The following is a 17,725-nucleotide window of genomic DNA, read 5'->3' on the forward strand; positions in this document are numbered from 1 at the left end:
TGCGGCTTCTGGATCCCACTCACCTGGTCCACCTCACACTCTCGCTTCTGGATCCCACTCACCTGGTCCACCTCACATTGTGGCTTCTGGACCCCACTCAGCTGGTCCGCCTCACATTGTGGCTTCTGGACCCCACTCAGCTGGTCCGCCTCACACTCCAGCTTCTGGATCCCACTCACCTGGTCCGCCTCACGCTGCGGCTTCTGGATCCCACTCACCTGGTCCACCTCACGCTGCGGCTTCTGGACCCCACTCACCTGGTCCATCTCACACTCCAGCTTCTGGATCCCACTCACCTGGTCCGCCTCACGCTGCGGCTTCTGGATCCCACTCACCTGGTCCACCTCACACTCTTGCTTCTGGATCCCACTCACCTGGTCCGCCTCACACTCTCGCTTCTGGACCCCACTCACCTGGTCCACCTCACATTGTGGCTTCTGGACCCCACTCAGCTGGTCCACCTCACATTGTGGCTTCTGGACCCCACTCACCTGGTCCGCCTCACACTCCCGCTTCTGGATCCCACTCACCTGGTCCGTCCCACACTTTCACTTCTGGATCCCATTCACCTGGCCCATCTCATACTGCGGCTTCTGGACCCTACTCACCTGGCCCTCCTCACACTCCCGCACAGTCCCCACCCCACGGCTCCCACCCCCATGACTCACAGGCTCACGTGGCCCATCTCTGGTCTCTGAACCCCACTCACCTGGTCCGTCTGACACTCCCGCCTGCAGGTGCTCTGTGCGTCCACCCAGAGGTTGGGATTCATGTCGTTGGGGCAGATACCGGCGTGAGAATAGCGGATGGGTGGCAGCGCCAGGCTTCGCGGGGGCACCCCGAGCAGCAGCAGTAGCAGCAGCAGCGCTGCCACCTGCTCCCAGCGAGACCAGAACGGGCGACACCTTAGGGCCCACATGGTGCAGGCTGGGGCGGCTAGAGACCTCTCCTGAAACGATGCCAGGATCTGGGGCCCACCAGGACCTTCCTCTCAGAGGCTGCAGACACCTGCCCTCCCCACCCCAGCAGGTTTCCTGCTCAGGCTGCTGCCGCTGCTGCCTCCACCAAGTCAGCACAGCCTGCAGGGCTGTGCGGCTTCAGATAAAAGAAAGGTCTTTGGAATGAAGCTCCCTCTCCTGAGTGTGCAGGGAGAGGAGCCGCAGCAGGGGCCCGCGCCCGGATTTATATCCTGGGCGCGCCACCCGAGTGGGAGCCAGCTAACCTGATGCCTGTCACAGGCAGGCTGCTGGCGCCTCTGTCCCGTGGCTGATCACAGACTTATTGCAGAAGGGGGGAAAAAAAAAAAAGAAGCTGGAAGCAGTTTAGGCAGCGTATCTGGCACGGTGGGACACCTGCTTGTTTTTGACTCCAGGAGGCCTTTAACCCCTTCAAGGGCCAGAAATGGCATGTGCTTTGCGGGGAGCTGGCTCCAGGACACGCAAGCTCACTCTGAAGGAGGGCTTGTTTCCCTTTCCCCCACCTCCTTGGGGCTGGGCCCCCTCCTCCCCTTTGGCCACCTCTAAAGAACACACAATCGCTTGTTACGAGGAGGGACCTGCAGCCGCCGGGTTAGCATCGCCCGGCTTGATAGTACATTTGAGAGCAAATGACGTGGAAAAACAACAAGTTCACGGCCATTCCAGGGCGGGCCTGCGCCGCGCTGTGCCCTGTAAGCCGACTCCCACCCCGGCCCCGGCCCTTTGTAGGGGGTGTGCACACGGACAGTTCCGTATCTCTGTGTCCAGGGCAGTTTGCGTCTTAAGTTCCAACTTCAGTTAATTTCCCCCAAATCATTCCAGAGACACATACCAGATATGCTCTGGTTCCCCCGGCGGCTGGGACGGATCACATTCCTCCCTCTTCCATCGACACACCAAGAAAACCTCCGCGGTCACAGTGTCTCAGGACTGTGCCAGAGTCCAGCTGCCCTCGCTGATGACCACAGTGGCCACTCTTCGGTGAGCTCCTTCTGAGCTGCCAGCCGTGTCTGGCCTCCCCTACTTCCCAAAGGAGGTCTGTGGTCGAAGAAGGAAAGCGACTTGCCCAAGGTCACATACACTGAGCAGTCCTGGTGGCACCAGCTGCCAGATGCACTGGGCTCTTCACACGTGCGGGTTCTCTGAATGCAACATCTCATTTAATCCTCACAACAAACTGCACCTCCATTTCAGATCTGAGGAAAGGACTCACAGAGAGGCTAAGCAACCTGCCCATGTCGCACAGCTACCCCACCACGGTACAGGAAACAGGGACACCAGCTTGCTGGGTGTGGGCAGGGGCCTTTTAAAACCACCCCTCCCCCATCCATCTGTCAGAACTGCTGTCAAGGCACAGCCCAAACTCTGGTTTTCACAGACTGGACAAGAAATTTTTGAAACATCAGGGGCTATATTTGTGGAGGGGCCGGGAAGAGAGCCAGAAGCTGCCAGGGGCTGGGGGCGATTTCTCCCCCATTTGGCAGCAAATGGCTTGTATCTAAAATGCCACAGAGCAGCCTGCAGTCTGAGTGTTTTCGCGTTGGTCACTCGATCCTGGGGGTGGGGGGTGGAGGCGCATAGAGCCCCGAAAGACAGGTACCTTTCCAAGGCCAAACCACAAGGGCCTTGGGGACAGTAGGTGGGGTGACCCCCACATGCATCAGAGACAGAAGGGATCCTGAAGGTAATCTCGCTTTACAGCTAAGGAAACTGAGGCCTGAACCCAGGCCACTCCTTCCCCCACGTCCACTTTCCCCTTCAGGAACACAGCTCCCCGTCTCACAAGACTGTAAAACGGCCATGGGACCCTTGCTTCCACGCCCAGACCCTTCCCCTTCCCAGCCGGGCGGGCGCTGCCTTCTCCTCGCCTGAGCTGGTTCCTTCCCGTTGTGCGGCCATTCTGCAGGATCTGTCTTTTCTGCTTATGTCAAATCGCTAATGAAGGGTGTCAGATCCTAATCCTCTAAATTATTGGAATAAACTTCCCTTCGAGGCCAGTCCCCGTAATGAAGCCAGACAGCGGGCGACGCCGGCTGCTTTGAATTCCCTGTAATTTCATCAGCCCGCGTTCCAGCTGCTCTGCGCGGGGGCCTTCACACAGCCCTTGGACAAACGTGGTTTGCGCAGCCTCCTTTGATAGCACAAAGGGAAATGGACAGTGACACATTTCTAAGCAGGACTTAGAAAAACTGTCACAGCCCCATTAGGCCAGGACAAGTATCCAAGGAGAGGAGGCTGATTTCTGGGCAGTCCCAAGACACCATTAGAGGGCGTGGGAGAGATGAGAGAGGGTGGGAGGAGGGGAGGTGCCCAGCAGAGGTGTGGGGGTGCTGAGGAGAGTGGGAGAGGGGCACAGGGCAGGGCAGGGGAAGCTTGGCCTTCCCACCCCCACTGCTGGTGCTGATGGAGAACGCCCCTGCACCCAGCCGGGTCCTGTCTCAAGCCATGGGCCTCTCCTTTCCGGGCCCGGTTCCTGGACATTCTGCCCAGAGAACTCTCAAAGCAGCATCGGGGAAGAGAGGGGCCCAGAACACCCTGACTCTCCCTCCAGCCCTTCCAAGTCTCCCACCAAAACACAGCTCAGAATAATAAATAACATCTGATCGGCCTGGAGCCCACACAGCGTTTTCACCTGCACATTGCTGCTGACCCCACCGCAGCCCCAGGAGGGTGCTCTCTGGTGCGGGAGAGGAAACCAAGTCACAGAGAGGTTAGGCTGGGCCCTCCTCCCGCCCACTCCAGGCCTATGGCCTCCACACACGCCGTGCAAGCTTCCAGCCCCTCCAGAAAGCGACCCCCAGCCCACGCTGGCCGCCCCACCCACTGGCTTGTTTATAAGCTGTTTGGGAGTGCTTTGAAGTTTCCTCCTCCCTCCCAGAGGCCCTTGGAACTGGCTCCGGATCTGCCTCCTTCTCTCTCTCCCCTCGGTGTGTCTGTCTGTCTGTCTGACTCTGTGTCCCTCACACTCTTCCCTGTGGGTGGTGTGGGCCCCACTCTCACCAAACCCACGGTACCAAAGGTGGGCCCAGCGGGAGTGGCTCAGTGGCACATGCCCACTGTCCACCGGGTCTCCTCCACTCGGGCCACTGGGAGCAGAGGCTGGGCTGGGTCTACTGAGCAGAGGCCTGGCCTCGGGCATGATCTGCCTTTTCCCCTTTTCCCAAGAACACCAGGCACAGCTCTCCTACCATTCAGGATGAGAGGTCAGAGAGTGCTGGGCTCAGCCCCATCTTGGAAGGGCCCCTCCACCCCCACCACTGTCACAGGGTGGAAAACCACGGACTCTTCACGCCTCCCAGGGTGGGTTCAAACCTGCTCTAGAAGCCGTGGGAGGAGGTCACCAGGTCACTCTGGGTGACCCTTGATCTCAGGTTCACCTTGACATTAACAACTCCTGAGCTGCTAGGGTCTTGACAGGACAGCACAGCTGACACCATTTCCCAAGTCAGCCAACCCCCAGCAGCCACGAGGGGGAGGCACAGAGGTGCCACAAGAGTATCTTGGGTGCCACATGGCTTATGCACACCCCACACCCACACTCCTACCTCACACTGCACGTGCTCCCTCTCTTTCTTTCCAGAAAGGTTTTTTAGAGCACCTACTGTGTGCTAAGTTCTGGGCACATCGAAACCAGTAACAGGCCGGGTATGGTGGCTCACACCTGTAATCCTAACACTTTGGGAGGCTGAGGTGGATGGATCACTCAAGGTCAGGAGTTTGAGAGCAGCTTGGCCAACATGGTGAAATCCCATCTCTACTAAAAATAAAAATAAAAAAAATAGGCCGGGCGCAGTGGCTCACGCCTGTAATCCCAGCACTTTAGGAGGCCGAGGCGGGCGGATCACGAGGTCAGGAGATCGAGACCACCCTGGCTAACACGGTGAAACCCCGTCTCTACTAAAAATACAAAAAATTAGCTGGGCGTAGTGGTGGGCGCCTGTAATCCCAGCTACTCTGGAGGCTGAGGCAGGAGAATGGCGTGAACCCAGGAGGCGGAGCTTGCAGTGAGCCGAGATCACGCCACTGCACTCCAGCCTGGGCGACAGAGTGAGACTCCCTCCCCCCGCCAAAAAAAATAAATAAATAAAAATAAAAAAATAAAATAAAAAAATAGCTGGACGTGGTGGTATGAGCCTGTAGTCCCAGCTACTTGGGAGACTGAGGCAGAAGAATTGCTTCAACCCAGGAAGCGGAGGTTGCATTGAGCCAAGATCACACCATTGTACTCCAGCCTGAGCAGCAGAGCGAGACTCCATCTCAAAAATAAAAAAGAAAGAAAAAAAGAAAAGAACAACCATCTTTGTCCACAGGGCGGGTACCGTCTAGTCTAGAAAGCCAGCATGCAGAAATAAGAACGGGGAATGCTGGTGGGGAGGCCTCTCAGCGCTGGGGAACAGAGAGGAGGGAGAGGCCTGGGGTCTGCTTTTGCACATCCATGACATTGGGTGGGGCCCAAGCCTGAGCAGAATCTCAAAGGAGAGAGGGCGTTTCCTACACCTCTCCTTGGAAAGGCCTGGCCCACACCACAGTCTCCTCCGCCAAGGCCCTTCCTCCACAGCGCCCAGGCCTCCGGAAAGGGGAGGTGACAGGGACGTCAGCAGGTTTAGGAGATGAGGTGGGGGTGGGAGCTGCAGGTCTTGCAGGCGCTGCACGGGGTGGCCCCAGCAAAGTACACCCCAGCGGCCCATTCTGGTCTGCCCTGCTTGGGCCCCAGACCTGAGCCAGCCACATTTTCTCCCAAATGGATGGGGGAAGCCAGCCCCCCAGGAGTCCCTCCCGCCCTGATCTTGGTCATTTAAACATGTTTGGGGAGGAGGGGCAGGAATTGGGGTGCTGAGAAAGAAGGAAGTCCTAGTCAGGGTGCTGAGACGGCAGCCCAGGTTGCCTCAGCTAAAGGCAGTGATTAGTCAGACCCAAGCCAGAGAATTCAATAAAGCCAGCGGCTCATTACCCAGCTGGGGACCCCCTGCCTGCGCGGCCTCGGGCCTGGGTTACATTACAGGACTGCGTGAACTCTCCCCTCTGAGTGAGGCTGCACCGGGCCTTGGAATAATTATGGGGCCTCAGCAGATGGTGGAGATGGATGGGGGAGGCCTTCAGCTGTGAGACACGTGACCCATCTGCATCTGTGTGGAACAGGACATGGGAGGGTCCTCGCTGAGCAGAGAGGTAAAGCAGGGCCCGTCTTGAATCCAGATCTGAGAATCATGGGGTTGTCAGGGGTGGGGCATGGCCCAGTGTCCCGGGCCAGCTGGGCCTCCTTGGAGACCGTTGTCTGGGCCAGGGAGGTCTACAGGTACAGTGAGCCTCTGGAAGCTGGAGTCCTGCAGTCTGTGTGTCAGGAACCCAGAAGAGGAGGCAATTCTGGGACAGTACAATTCTGGGCTCCTTTGGGCATTCGAATGTCTTCCTAGAGGATTTGGAGCCTGTGTCGGGCTCCTCGCCCACTCGGGAAGCTCCATGGTGCTTGGGTTGAGCACTGTGCAAGGAGTCGGGGCCCTGGGCTCTCCTGCTGGTTTGCCATCATTTCACTGTGGGACCACCTCTATTTCCCCATCTGAGGCCCCTTCCAGCTGCCTCTTCTGTGATCCCGTGTCCTGACTCCTCCAGCTTTGCCTTGATGGAATCAGCTTCAAAAAGCCCCGTGCAGCTCTTAGCCAAGACAAACACCGGAGTGCAGAAGGCAGAAGGCCATGAGGCTGCGGGGCTGGGGCCGGCTCCACACCCTGTTCTGCTGGGACACAGCGAGGGCGGGTTTCCACTCTTCCCAGGCCTGCAGGAATGCCACAAACAGAGGCACGGCCTCTCTCCCGCTCGGGTCTCCCCCACCCTAAAAGCTTCCCCAGCTACTCTACTCGCCACACTCTGGAGCTCCTGCCTTCCTCCATTCTCCCTTTGAATGACAGGGAAATGAGAAGGTCTGAGACTCTTGGGCCTGTCTGCTTCCCTGCCTGCTGCTGGGCAAACGAGGACAAGCTCTCTAAAGTCAAATGCACCTCTCACACTCATTCCTACAATACAAAACGTCCAATGAAGCCTGGGTGCGGTGGCTCACACCTATAATCCCAGCACTTTGGGAGGCCAAGGTGGGCAGGTCACCAGAGGTCAGGAGTTTGGGACCAGCCTGACCAACATGGTGAAACCCCGTCTCTACTAAAATTACAAAAATTAGCCGGGCATGGTGTCGAACGCCTGTAATCCCAGCTACTTGGGAGGCTGAGGCATGAGAATCACTTGAACCTGGGAGGAGAAGGTCATGGTGAGCCAAGATCGCGCCACCACACTCCAGCCTAGGTGACAGAGCGAGACCCTGTCTCAAAAATAAAAATAAAAAATAAAAACAGAATGTCCAATGGCTGCGTGGGGGTGAGCTGGAGTAGGGATGAGAAACAGGTTTCTTTCTGACTGATCGTGATTCCAAGACTTGTGGCTTAAAGATAGCTTCCCCATGCCTTCGAGAGGAGGCCAAAGCATTTTTCTGGACTGCCGTGACCTTCTGCCTCAGTTTACTTCTCCGGTCTTATCATTTGTCCCTCTTACTCTCAAACTCTGGAGGCTGCAACATCGTGCTTCCTGACCTTTAAAAGCTCTCCACAGTACTCCCCCTTCCGCCTCACACGACATTGTCCTCTGTGCTAAACAATCTCACCCCTGGCCCGCTCTGTCTTCTCCCAGCCCACTGCTTCCTGACCCACTTCAGAAACAACATCTTTCAGGGGGCCTTCCTGACTTTAAATGACAAAGCAAAACAAAACAAAAGCCACAACTGGGTTGTAAAATACAGGTAAAGTTTAAATGTTCAATGTAGCGGGCTGAGTGGTGCTCCCCCCCGCCCCCCGCCCCTGCCAAATAGATCTATGTTCTAACCCCCAGAGACGGTGACCGTGACCTCATTTGGGAAAAGGGTCTTTGCAGATGAAATTAAGGATCTTGAGATGAGATCATGCTGGATTACCGAGGAGGGCCCTAAATCCAGTGACGGGTATCCTTACAAAGGCAGCGAGAGAATGGAGACACAGAAGACGGGAAAGTCATGTGCAGATGGAAGCAAAGATTAGAGCGATGCACCCACAACCCCAGGAACACCTGAGCCCCCAGAAACTGGAAGAGGAAAAGGAGTCTCCCCTAAAGCCTCTGGAGGGAGCGTGGCCCTGCCAACATGGTGGTTTCATACCTCCAGCCTCCAGAACTGTTAGATAATACATGTGTGCTGTTTTAAGCCACCAAGTTCCTGGTCATTTGTCAAGCAACCCCAGGAAATGAACACACCTGCCTAAAACTCTTCAATGGCCTCTCCTGGTCAGAATTAAATGCCACAACGACCCTGAGTTGCCCCTTTTAGGTTCATCCTAAAAATACTCAATGAACTGCCTCTCCAGAAGTGTGTTGTTTTCTGAGAACTGTGCTTTTTTAAGCACTGAGTTGATAGACTTAGTGTTTTAAAAATCTTAAAAAAAAAAAGCTGTGGTTGTTGTTGTTTTACTCTTTAACAGAAACCGAGAGTCAAGATGATCTCAATGTAAAGACACTCGGTAGAATGTGGGTGGCCAGAACAGTTGAGAACGGAGCTCAGCTGCTGAGAGCTTTGATTCACCCCACAGGGCCGGAGGTGCTGGTGGCATGGGACGAACTTTTGGGAGGCAGGTACTGAGCGAGGGGCTGAGCTGAACGGAGCCCACCTCTCATCTGTAATCCTTAGGGAAGAAAGCCCCTCTGTGGCAGGGGCTTTCAAATATTTTGAGTGCAACACATAGTGAGAAATACTTTTTTTTTTTTTTTAATTTGAGATGGGGTCTCGCTCTGTCACCCAGGCTGGCGCAATCTCTGCTCACTGCAACCTCCACCTCCTGGACTCAAGCGATCCTCCCACCTCTGCCTCCTGAGTAGCTGGGACCACAGGTGCACACCACCATGCGCAGCTAATCTTTTGTATTTTTGATAGAGATGCGGTTTTGCCACGTTGCCCAGGCTGGTCTCGAATTCCTGGGCTCAAGAGATCGCCTGCCTCAGCCTCCCAAAGTGCCGAGATTACAGGTGTGAGCCGAGGCACCTGGCCAGAAATACATTTTTCACTGTGATTCGGTACACATATTCATGTGAATAACTGAAACAAAAGTTTCACAAAGCCATAGTTGCCCTTTCTATACATGATGCACTCCATCCACTGGTGTGATTTTGCTAGGGCCACCCGTGCAGAGCCGGCAAGACCTGCAGCTCCCAGCCCCACCCTGTCTCCTAAACCTGCTGACTCCTCTCTCATCTCCACTTTCCAGAGGCCGGGGTCCCATGGAGGCGGGGGCCTTGGCCGAGGAGGCTATGCTTGGGTCAGGCCATTCCAAGGAGAAGTGTGGGAAATTCCTTCTCTTCTTTGCATGCAGATTCCAAAAGTTGAAGATCACTTGGGAAAGTTAGGAACAACCAAAGGCCAAGGGTTTGGGGGATTCTATTGTCATCATCTAAAAAGCCAAGGTGGCAGGATACAAAGTTAATATACAAATGTCAGTTGCTTTCCTTTATATCAGCAATGAACAATTGGAATTTGAAATTAAACAGAAACCACTTACATTAACATAAAAAATATTTAACGTCTACATCTTTTAAAAATATGTACAAGAGCTATGCAAGAAAAACTATACAACTGATAAAAGAAACCAAAGAAAATCTAAATATGGAAAGTCATATTCCAGCTGGGTACGATGGCTCATGCCTGTAATCCCAGCACTTTGGGAGGATGGGGTGGGCGGATCACCTGAGGTTAGGAGTTCGAGACCAACCTGGCCAACACGGCAAACCCTGTCTCTGCTAAAAATACAAAAGTTAGCCAGGTGTGGTGGCTCACACTTGTAATTCCAGCTACTTGGGAGGCTGAGGCAGGAGAATCGCTTGAACCTTGTAAGGCGGAGGTTGCAGTGAGCCAAGATTTAAAAAAAGAAGAAGAAAGACATGTTCCATGTTTATAGATTAGATTAGATTCAAAATTGTCAAGATGTCAGTTCTTCCCAACTAGATCTATAGATTCACTGCAATCCTGATCAAAATCCCAGGAAACTATTTTGTGATATCAACAAAATGATTCTAAGTTTATATGGAAAGGCAAAAAACCAGAACAGCTAACACAATCCTGAAGAAGGGAAATAAAGTTGAAGGACTGACGTTACCCAACTTCAAGACTTGCTATATATTAAGCTGCAGAAATCAAGGCAACATGGTATTGGTTAAAGAATAGACATATAGATAAATGAGACAGAATACAGAGCCCAGAAATAGACTCATACAAATGTAGTCAACAGGTCTTTGACAAAGGAGCAAAAGCAATTCCATGGAGAAAGAACAGTCTTTTCAACAGACAGTGCTGGGCCAAGTGGACATCCATATGCAAAAAAACAAAAAAAAAACAAAAAAAAAAAACAGTCTAGACATAATAGACCTTACATCTTTCTTTTTTTTTTTTTTTTTTTTTTTTTTTGAGACGGAGTCTCGCTCTGTCGCCCAGGCTGGAGTGCAGTGGCCAGATCTCAGCTCACTGCAAGCTCCGCCTCCCGGGTTCCCGCCATTCTCCTGCCTCAGCCTCCCGAGTAGCTGGGACTACAGGCGCCCACCACCTCGCCCGGCTAGTTTTTTGTATTTTTTAGTAGAGACGGGGTTTCACCGTGTTAGCCAGGATGGTCTCGATCTCCTGACCTCGTGATCCGCCCGTCTCGGCCTCCCAAAGTGCTGGGATTACAGGCTTGAGCCACCGCGCCCGGCGACCTTACATCTTTCACAAAAATTAACTAAAAACGAATCAAGGGCTAATTGTAAAACACAAAACTATAACATTTCTGGAAGATAACACAAAAGAAAATCTAGGTGACCTTCATTTTGGCAGTGACTATTTATTTATTTATTTAGAGATGGAGTCTTGCTCTATCACCCAGGCTGGAGTGCAGTGGCGCAGTCTCAGCTCACTGCAGCCTCCATTTCCCAGGTTCAAGCGATTTTCCTGCCTCAGCCTCCCGAGTAGCTGGGACTGCAGGTGGCCACCACCACATCCAGCTAATTTTTGTATTTTTAGCGGAGACAGGGTTTCATCATGTTAGCCAGGCTGTTCTCAAACTCCTGGCCTCAAGTTATCCACCCACCTCAGCCTCTCAAAGTGCTGGGATTACAGGTGTCAGCCACCACACCCAGGAGCAATGACTTTTTAGATACAATAACCAAAACATGATCCATGACAGAAAAAAATTGATGTTACTTTTGCCCTGCAAAATTAACATTAAGAGAATGAAAGCCTAGGCAACATGGCCAAACCCTGTCTCTACAAAAAATACAAACATTAACCTGGCATAGTGGCACCATGCCTGTAGTCCCAGCTACTTGGGAGGCTGAGGTGGGAGGATTGCTTGAGCCCAAGAAGTTGAGGCTGCGTGAGCTGTTATTATGCCACTGCACTCCAGCTTGGATGATGGAGTGAGACCCCGTCTCAAAAAAGAAAAGAAGAAAAACACGAGCCACAAATTGGCAGAAAGTGTTTGGAAAGCATATATCTGATAAAGAACTTGTATCCAGAATTCTAGAATATGTAAGAACTCTCAAAACTCAATAATAAGAAAATAAGCAACCAGTGAAAAATGGGCAGAATATTTGAACAGACACTTCACCAAAACAGGTATATAAATGGTAAATAATTGTAATGAAAGATGTTTAACATTGACCGGGTGCCGTGGCTCATGACTGTAATTCCAGCACTTTGGGAGGCTGAGGCAGGTGGATCACTTGAGGTCAGGAGTTCGAGACCAGCCAATATGGCGAAACCCCGTCTCTACTAAAAACACAAAAATCAGCTGGGTGTGGTGGCTCACGCCTGTAATCCCAGCACTTTGGGAGGCTAAGGCAGGAGAATTGCTTGAACCCGGGAGGCAGGAGCTGCAGTGAGCTGAGATTGTGCCACTGCACTCCAGCCTGGGTGACAGAGCAAGACTTTGTCTCAAAAAAAATAAAAAATAAAAATAAATAAAAGATGCTCAACATCATTCATCATCAGGGAAATGCAAATTGAATACACATAAGAAATCATTACACACTAATTAGAATGGTTAAAATGTAAAAGCCTGGTCATACTAGGTATTGGCAAAGATGTGGAAGAACTGAAACTCTCATACACTGTTCCTGGGAAAATGAGTGCATTTGGCACCATTGTAAATGGTACAATTACTTCATAAATCAGTTTGCTTCTTAAAAAATAGGGAAGTTAAACATACTTCTACCATTCCCCTCCTGGGTGTCTACACAAGAGAAATGAAAGGATGGTTCACAGAAGGCTTGAACATGAATATTCATGGCAGCTTTATTTGTAATTGCCAGAAACTACAAACAACTTCAAAGGTGAATGTTTAAACACATTGCAATGTAGCCATACAATAGAATCCTACTCAGCAATAAAAAGGAATAAACTACTCATACATGCAATAATACAGATGAATCTCAAAATAATTACGCTGAGTGAAAGAAAATTGACCCAAAAGAGTATACTTTAAATATGTGCAGTATATTGTTTGTCAGTTGTACATAAGTAAATCTGGTTTTTATTTATTTGCTTGTTTGCTTGTTTGTTTTTTCTTTGAGACAGGATCTTGCTTTGTCACCCAGGCTGGTATGCAGTGGTACAATTATGACTCACTGCAGCCTTGACTTCCCAGGCTCAAGAGATCTCCCAACTTCAGCCTCCCAAGTAGCTGAGACTACAGGTGCATGCCAGCATGCCTGGCTAATTTTTAAATTTTTTTTCCAGAGATGGTATCATTATGTTACCCAGGCTGGTCTTGAACTCCTGGGCGTACGCTATCCTCCTACCTTGGTCTCACAAAGTGCTGGGATGACAGGCATAAGCAGTCACACCCAGGCAAATCTGTCTTTTAAAATGTCAAACTCTGACCTTATCTATGAGTCTGCCTTTTCTGACCCGTCCAGCCTCTCGGTCCTTATTCTGTCCCTCTCTGCTACCACTCTGCTCCAGCCTCATTGGCCTTCCCTCTCAAACATGATGGCTGTGTTCTTACCTCAGGGTCTTTATTATTAATATTTTTTATTTTTTGAGATGGACTCTCACTCTGTCACTAGGCTAGCGTGCAGTGGCACGATCTCGGCTCACTGCAACCTCCACTTCCTGGGTTCAAGCGATTCTCCTGCCTCAGCCTCCTGAGTAGCTGGGACGACAGGCATGCACCACCACATCCAACTAATTTTTGTATTTTTGGTAGAGATGGGGTTTCACTATGTTGGCCAGGATGGTCTCGATCTCCTGATCTTGTGATCGGCCCACCTCAGCCTCTCAAAGTGCTGGGATTACAGGTGTGAGCCACCATGCCCGGTTGCCTCAGGGTCTTTGTAATGTGTCCTTTCTGCCCGAAGAGCTTTTCCCATAGTGGTGTTTTCTATTCATTCAAAGACTTCCCTCACTTCCTTGTCCATTGTTACACACACACTCACGCCTAGATTTTTGCCACCCTTTCCCCAAGTCACATGACACTTCACCCTGTTTTATTTTCTTAAAAGCATTCACCATTGCATCAAGTGAGGTTCTTTTGGCTGCAAAAGCAGTAATGGAACACTCACCCAAAGTATCTCACATGTCAAGGGGTCCAAGAATGGGCAGTATCAGGGCTGGTTCAGCAGCTCAATAACACTAGGGCTTCAGGTCAGCCTTCCTGGAATTCTCTTGATCTCCTCCTCATGGTCACAAGATGGCTGCCATCACCAGAGGTGCTCACATGACAACATTCAAAGGCAGGAAGACAAGATGTGACAGAGGCCATTTGTGCACGCCAACCATCCCATGTGCTCCCTACATTTCCCAGCCTTTCTTGCAGTTAAGTTGAAGCCATGTAACTAGTTCTGGCCCATAAACTGTGACTGGAAGCAATGTTGGTGGGTGGAAGCCCTTAGCAGGAGCTTGAGGTCTTCATGCATTGCCTGATTCAAGCTCCCATGCTGGTATTTGGTGATGCCTCCAAACTATTTACTTTCCACATGAACACCAGTTTTAAGGGTTATAAGATGATGAGATGAAGATGATGATAAGGGAAAGCCACTGCTTTGCCCAGGAATATGTCAGACCATAAGGCATGCACTCAAGTTAGAATTTCAAGGTTTAAAGTAAGCAATTATGGATAAGCCCTGGGAGTGTTCCTATGGGAAGCTCTTCCAAATGCAGCCTGAGGCTCTCGTCTCTGGTTCAACAGTGCCAAATTAGGCATCGTGGTGGATTAAAGATGGCCACAAATTCTTTGCCACTCCTTCAGTAGAGAGATGGGCTTTCCTTCAATCTGGCTGGTCCTACTGACTTTGGCCAACAGAATGTGACAGAAGTATAACTTCCAGGTCAAGCTTTAAAGATCATGACTTCCACATTTGCCCCTCTTTGAAGGTTTCCTCTTAGAAGCCAGCACTGTGTGAGAAGTCCAGCTATCATAAGACCACCATGTCATGAGGAAGTCCCAGCTAGCCACTTAGAGAGAAATACTTAGTGGATCTATGGAGGGGCACCAAGATACCAGACATGTGAATGCATTTTCTTGGACCTTCCAGCCTAGCCCAGCTACCAGCTATGTAGTTAAATGAATTTAACTATTATGTAGTTGAATGAATGATCCCTAATATTTTTACCATTAGAAGTAAAGGCAAAAACCACAATTACTTTTGTGCCAACCTAACGTCACATAGAGCAGAAGAACAGCCCAGATGAACTCTGCCCAAACTTCTGATCCATAGGATCATGAGCAAATAAAATGTTTTATACTACTAACTTTTGGGATAGTTTATTACAGAGCAATATACAGACTGGATGTAGTGGTTCATGCCTATAATCCCAACACTTTGGGAGGTGAAGGCAAGAGGACCACTTGAACCGAGAGTTTGAGACCAGCCTGGGCAACATAGCGAAACCCTTGTCTCAACAACAACAACAAAAATTCTTTTAAATTTATTTAAAAACAAAAAATAAAATGTAGAGCAATATACAAATGGAATAGATATGAGGGAACTGTGGTGGAAGCCAGTTTCAGCTGCTCAGCTTCACTGCTCATGACGAATCAGGAGGCAGAGACAAGAATCCTGCCAGAGATCTCTTTTAGATATAAGATAGAATATCTGGGACTCTTCTCAAAGCCTGTGCCCCTAGCAATGCTCATGACAGGGGTCTGGAGTGTGGGCTTAGAGGAAAGCACCATCAATAGCTTCTAAGCAAACAGATCATGATTATGATCCAGACCATAATGTTGGCTGGAGTAGACTTGAAATATGTGGCCAGCTCAGATTCTAGGGAACAGCATTGGAGGTTAAAAGCCCTATTTCCCATTAAAAGCAGAGGTCAGGTAAGGGCTTCTAGAGGAAGTGACATCAATACTGAGACCTGAAGGATAAATCATAGTTAGCTGGACAAAGAGGGACATTATATGCAAAGGCTGTGAGATGGGAGGTGGCACAGAGCATTGGAGGAACTGGAAGACAGCATGGGTGACTGAAGAGGAGGGAGTCCACACAAGTCCAAGCGGGACTCAGAGGGTAGAATCTCTCACCCATGCCTACACCACCATCAGGAAGGAGGCTTTGATTTTACCTTCTATTTTAGAAAGGCTTGCTTTGCACTTTGAACTCTGTTTTGGGTTGATCTTGGGAGTGAAGATTTGAGGGAAACAACAACAACAGAACAGTATGTAGCTAAGTGAAGAGCTAGACCACAGAAAATATATATTAGTCACCACTCTAGCTTGTAGCAAGCAGATTGAAAGTCTCACAGGAGGCCGGGTGTGGTGACTCACGCCTGTAATCCCAGCACTTTGGGAGCCCAAGGTGGGCAGATCACGAGGTCAGGAGTTTGAGACCAGCCTGGCCAATATGGTGAAATCCCGTCTCTACTAAAATACAAAAATTAGCTGGGCGTGGTGGCAGGCACCTGTAGTCCCAGCTACTGGGGAGGCTGAGGCAGGAGAATCGCTTGAACTTGGGCGGCAGAAGTTGTAGTGAGCCGAGATGGCGCCACTGCACTCCAGCCTGGGCGACAGAGCGAGACTCCATCTCAAAGAAAAAAAAAAAGTATCGTGGAAAAGGTTCCTTTGTCCCCCTCAGAGGGTGTGCAATGGGGGTTTGACTCGCTTCTTCAGTGCCCCACTGCTCAAACCTCTAGGGGAACATACAGATGGGCAGGCTGTGGGGCTCTGACCCCACGGCAGTATCGAGGCGTGAATGTTTACAGCCGAAGCTCCAGTGGGCGTGTGTTACAGGATGCTCCTTTAGTTTTGCCATCTATAGGCAGCTTGGGTTAGCTCAACTAGACCTTCTACTTTGTCACTAGGACAGAGGATTTTCTGTATCCCGGGGTTTCTTGCCTTGGTATACCAGAAGCATCAGATCACATGTGGGCTTGGAGAATGAGTGCAAGGTTTTATTGAGTGGAAGTAGCTCTCAGCAGATGGGGGAGCCAGAAGGGAGATGGTTTTCCGCTGGAGTAGGGCTGCTTGGTGGCCCAGGCTCTCCTCCAACTGCCCCAGCCAAACTCTGCGTCCTTCTGCTGGTCAGTGGCCTGCTAGCATGCCAGTGCCAGTGCGTTCCCCTTGACATCCAGCCGCCTGTGTGTTCCTCGGCCAATATGCTCCTCTCGATGTCCAGCCGCTTCTGTCTCTGCACTGCTAGGGTCTCAGGTTTTTATAGGCACAGGATGGGGGTGTGATGGGACAGGGTGGTCCTGGGAAATGCAACATTTGGGCACGAAAGCAGGAGTACCTGTCCTGACCTAGGTCCATGAGGGTGGAGCCCTAGCCAGGGACATGCCCTTCCTCTCCCCAACACTTCCCTTCCCCTCTTCCGTATCATTTAAAGGGACCATGCTCTTCCCTTCCCAGCACTTCCATATCAAAAGCAGAAGAACCCATGACTGTCCGCATTTGGGCCAAGTGAGCATGAAATAGTTGAGTGATAGAAAGCTACTGCACGTTTCATGGTGGAATGATTGGGGGCACTGCTGGGAACACAGGATGGGCAGAAAATGGGCCAGGCTCATTCATCAGGAGCCACCAGGAGGACTTTCTGCCAACGAGGAGCCGGGGGAAGGTGCTTCTCTCCCTAAGTCCAGCAGGCAGACACCATGGTAGACGGCAGGAGAGGTGTTTCCCAAAGTTTGGAGAGGCTCTGTTCCTAACTCTGAGTCGGCAGAAGGGAAACAGGAGGGAATTGGAGGATAAAGAGGGGGCCCATGCAAGGGAGCCAGCCCCTCTGTGCCTGCAGGGCATAGGGCAGGTACAACCTGACCACTGTGGCCTCAGGTACATGAGGATCAGAAAGGCAAAGACCCCACCATTGAGGGCAGAGGGTGTTAGGGTGCTGGGGTGAGGCCTCAATGCCCGAGTATCCCGTTCCCTCTGGCGTTTCTCAGGGAGGGAGTCATCTTCGTGCCTGAGCCCTGCCCCCAATGCACAGACCCTTAGTATAATAGACCCTGATGAACCATGGGGCTTAGGCTGGCAGGCTTAGGCCAGGCTTCAACCTTCCAGCTTCCTTCCCCAAGGGTCCAGCCACAGGTGGAGAAGATAGGCCAGAAAGAGAGGGTGGCCAGCCCTTACACTGCCCCAGCTAACTCATCACTGGGACAGTGGCTCCAGGTCTGGCTGCCATGAGGGAGACAGGAAAAAAAGAGAGGACATAGAGGGAGGCCTCTATCAAGGCCACATGCCTCTGAAGATCCAGTCACCGCAACCATGAGTAAACTCTGGGTG

At 51.2% G+C, this 17,725-nt stretch overlaps 1 protein-coding gene across 3 annotated transcripts in view; it reads right to left on the reverse strand.

Moving 5' to 3' along the window:
• The window catches only part of WFIKKN2 (WAP, follistatin/kazal, immunoglobulin, kunitz and netrin domain containing 2), a 42,604-nt gene that overhangs the window by 5,879 nt on the left and 19,000 nt on the right, over positions 1-17,725 (reverse strand). Inside the window, exon 1 of one of the 3 annotated variants that reach the window (XM_065531336.2) lies at positions 1,810-2,256. The exons of 1 other annotated variant lie outside the window; for it this stretch is intronic. Coding sequence is in view for 1 of the 2 variants with exons in the window: in XM_005583730.5 (XP_005583787.1) it covers positions 710-919 (210 nt within the window). In the remaining variant the exon portion in view is untranslated. Of the gene's footprint in view, positions 1-709; positions 1,258-1,809; positions 2,257-17,725 lie in introns of those variants that run through there. One more of the 3 variants, XM_005583730.5, reaches the window with a different exon arrangement.

The sequence above is a fragment of the Macaca fascicularis genome, chromosome 16 (genome assembly GCF_037993035.2).
Source record: "Macaca fascicularis isolate 582-1 chromosome 16, T2T-MFA8v1.1".
In the NCBI taxonomy this organism is placed as follows: domain Eukaryota; kingdom Metazoa; phylum Chordata; class Mammalia; order Primates; family Cercopithecidae; genus Macaca; species Macaca fascicularis.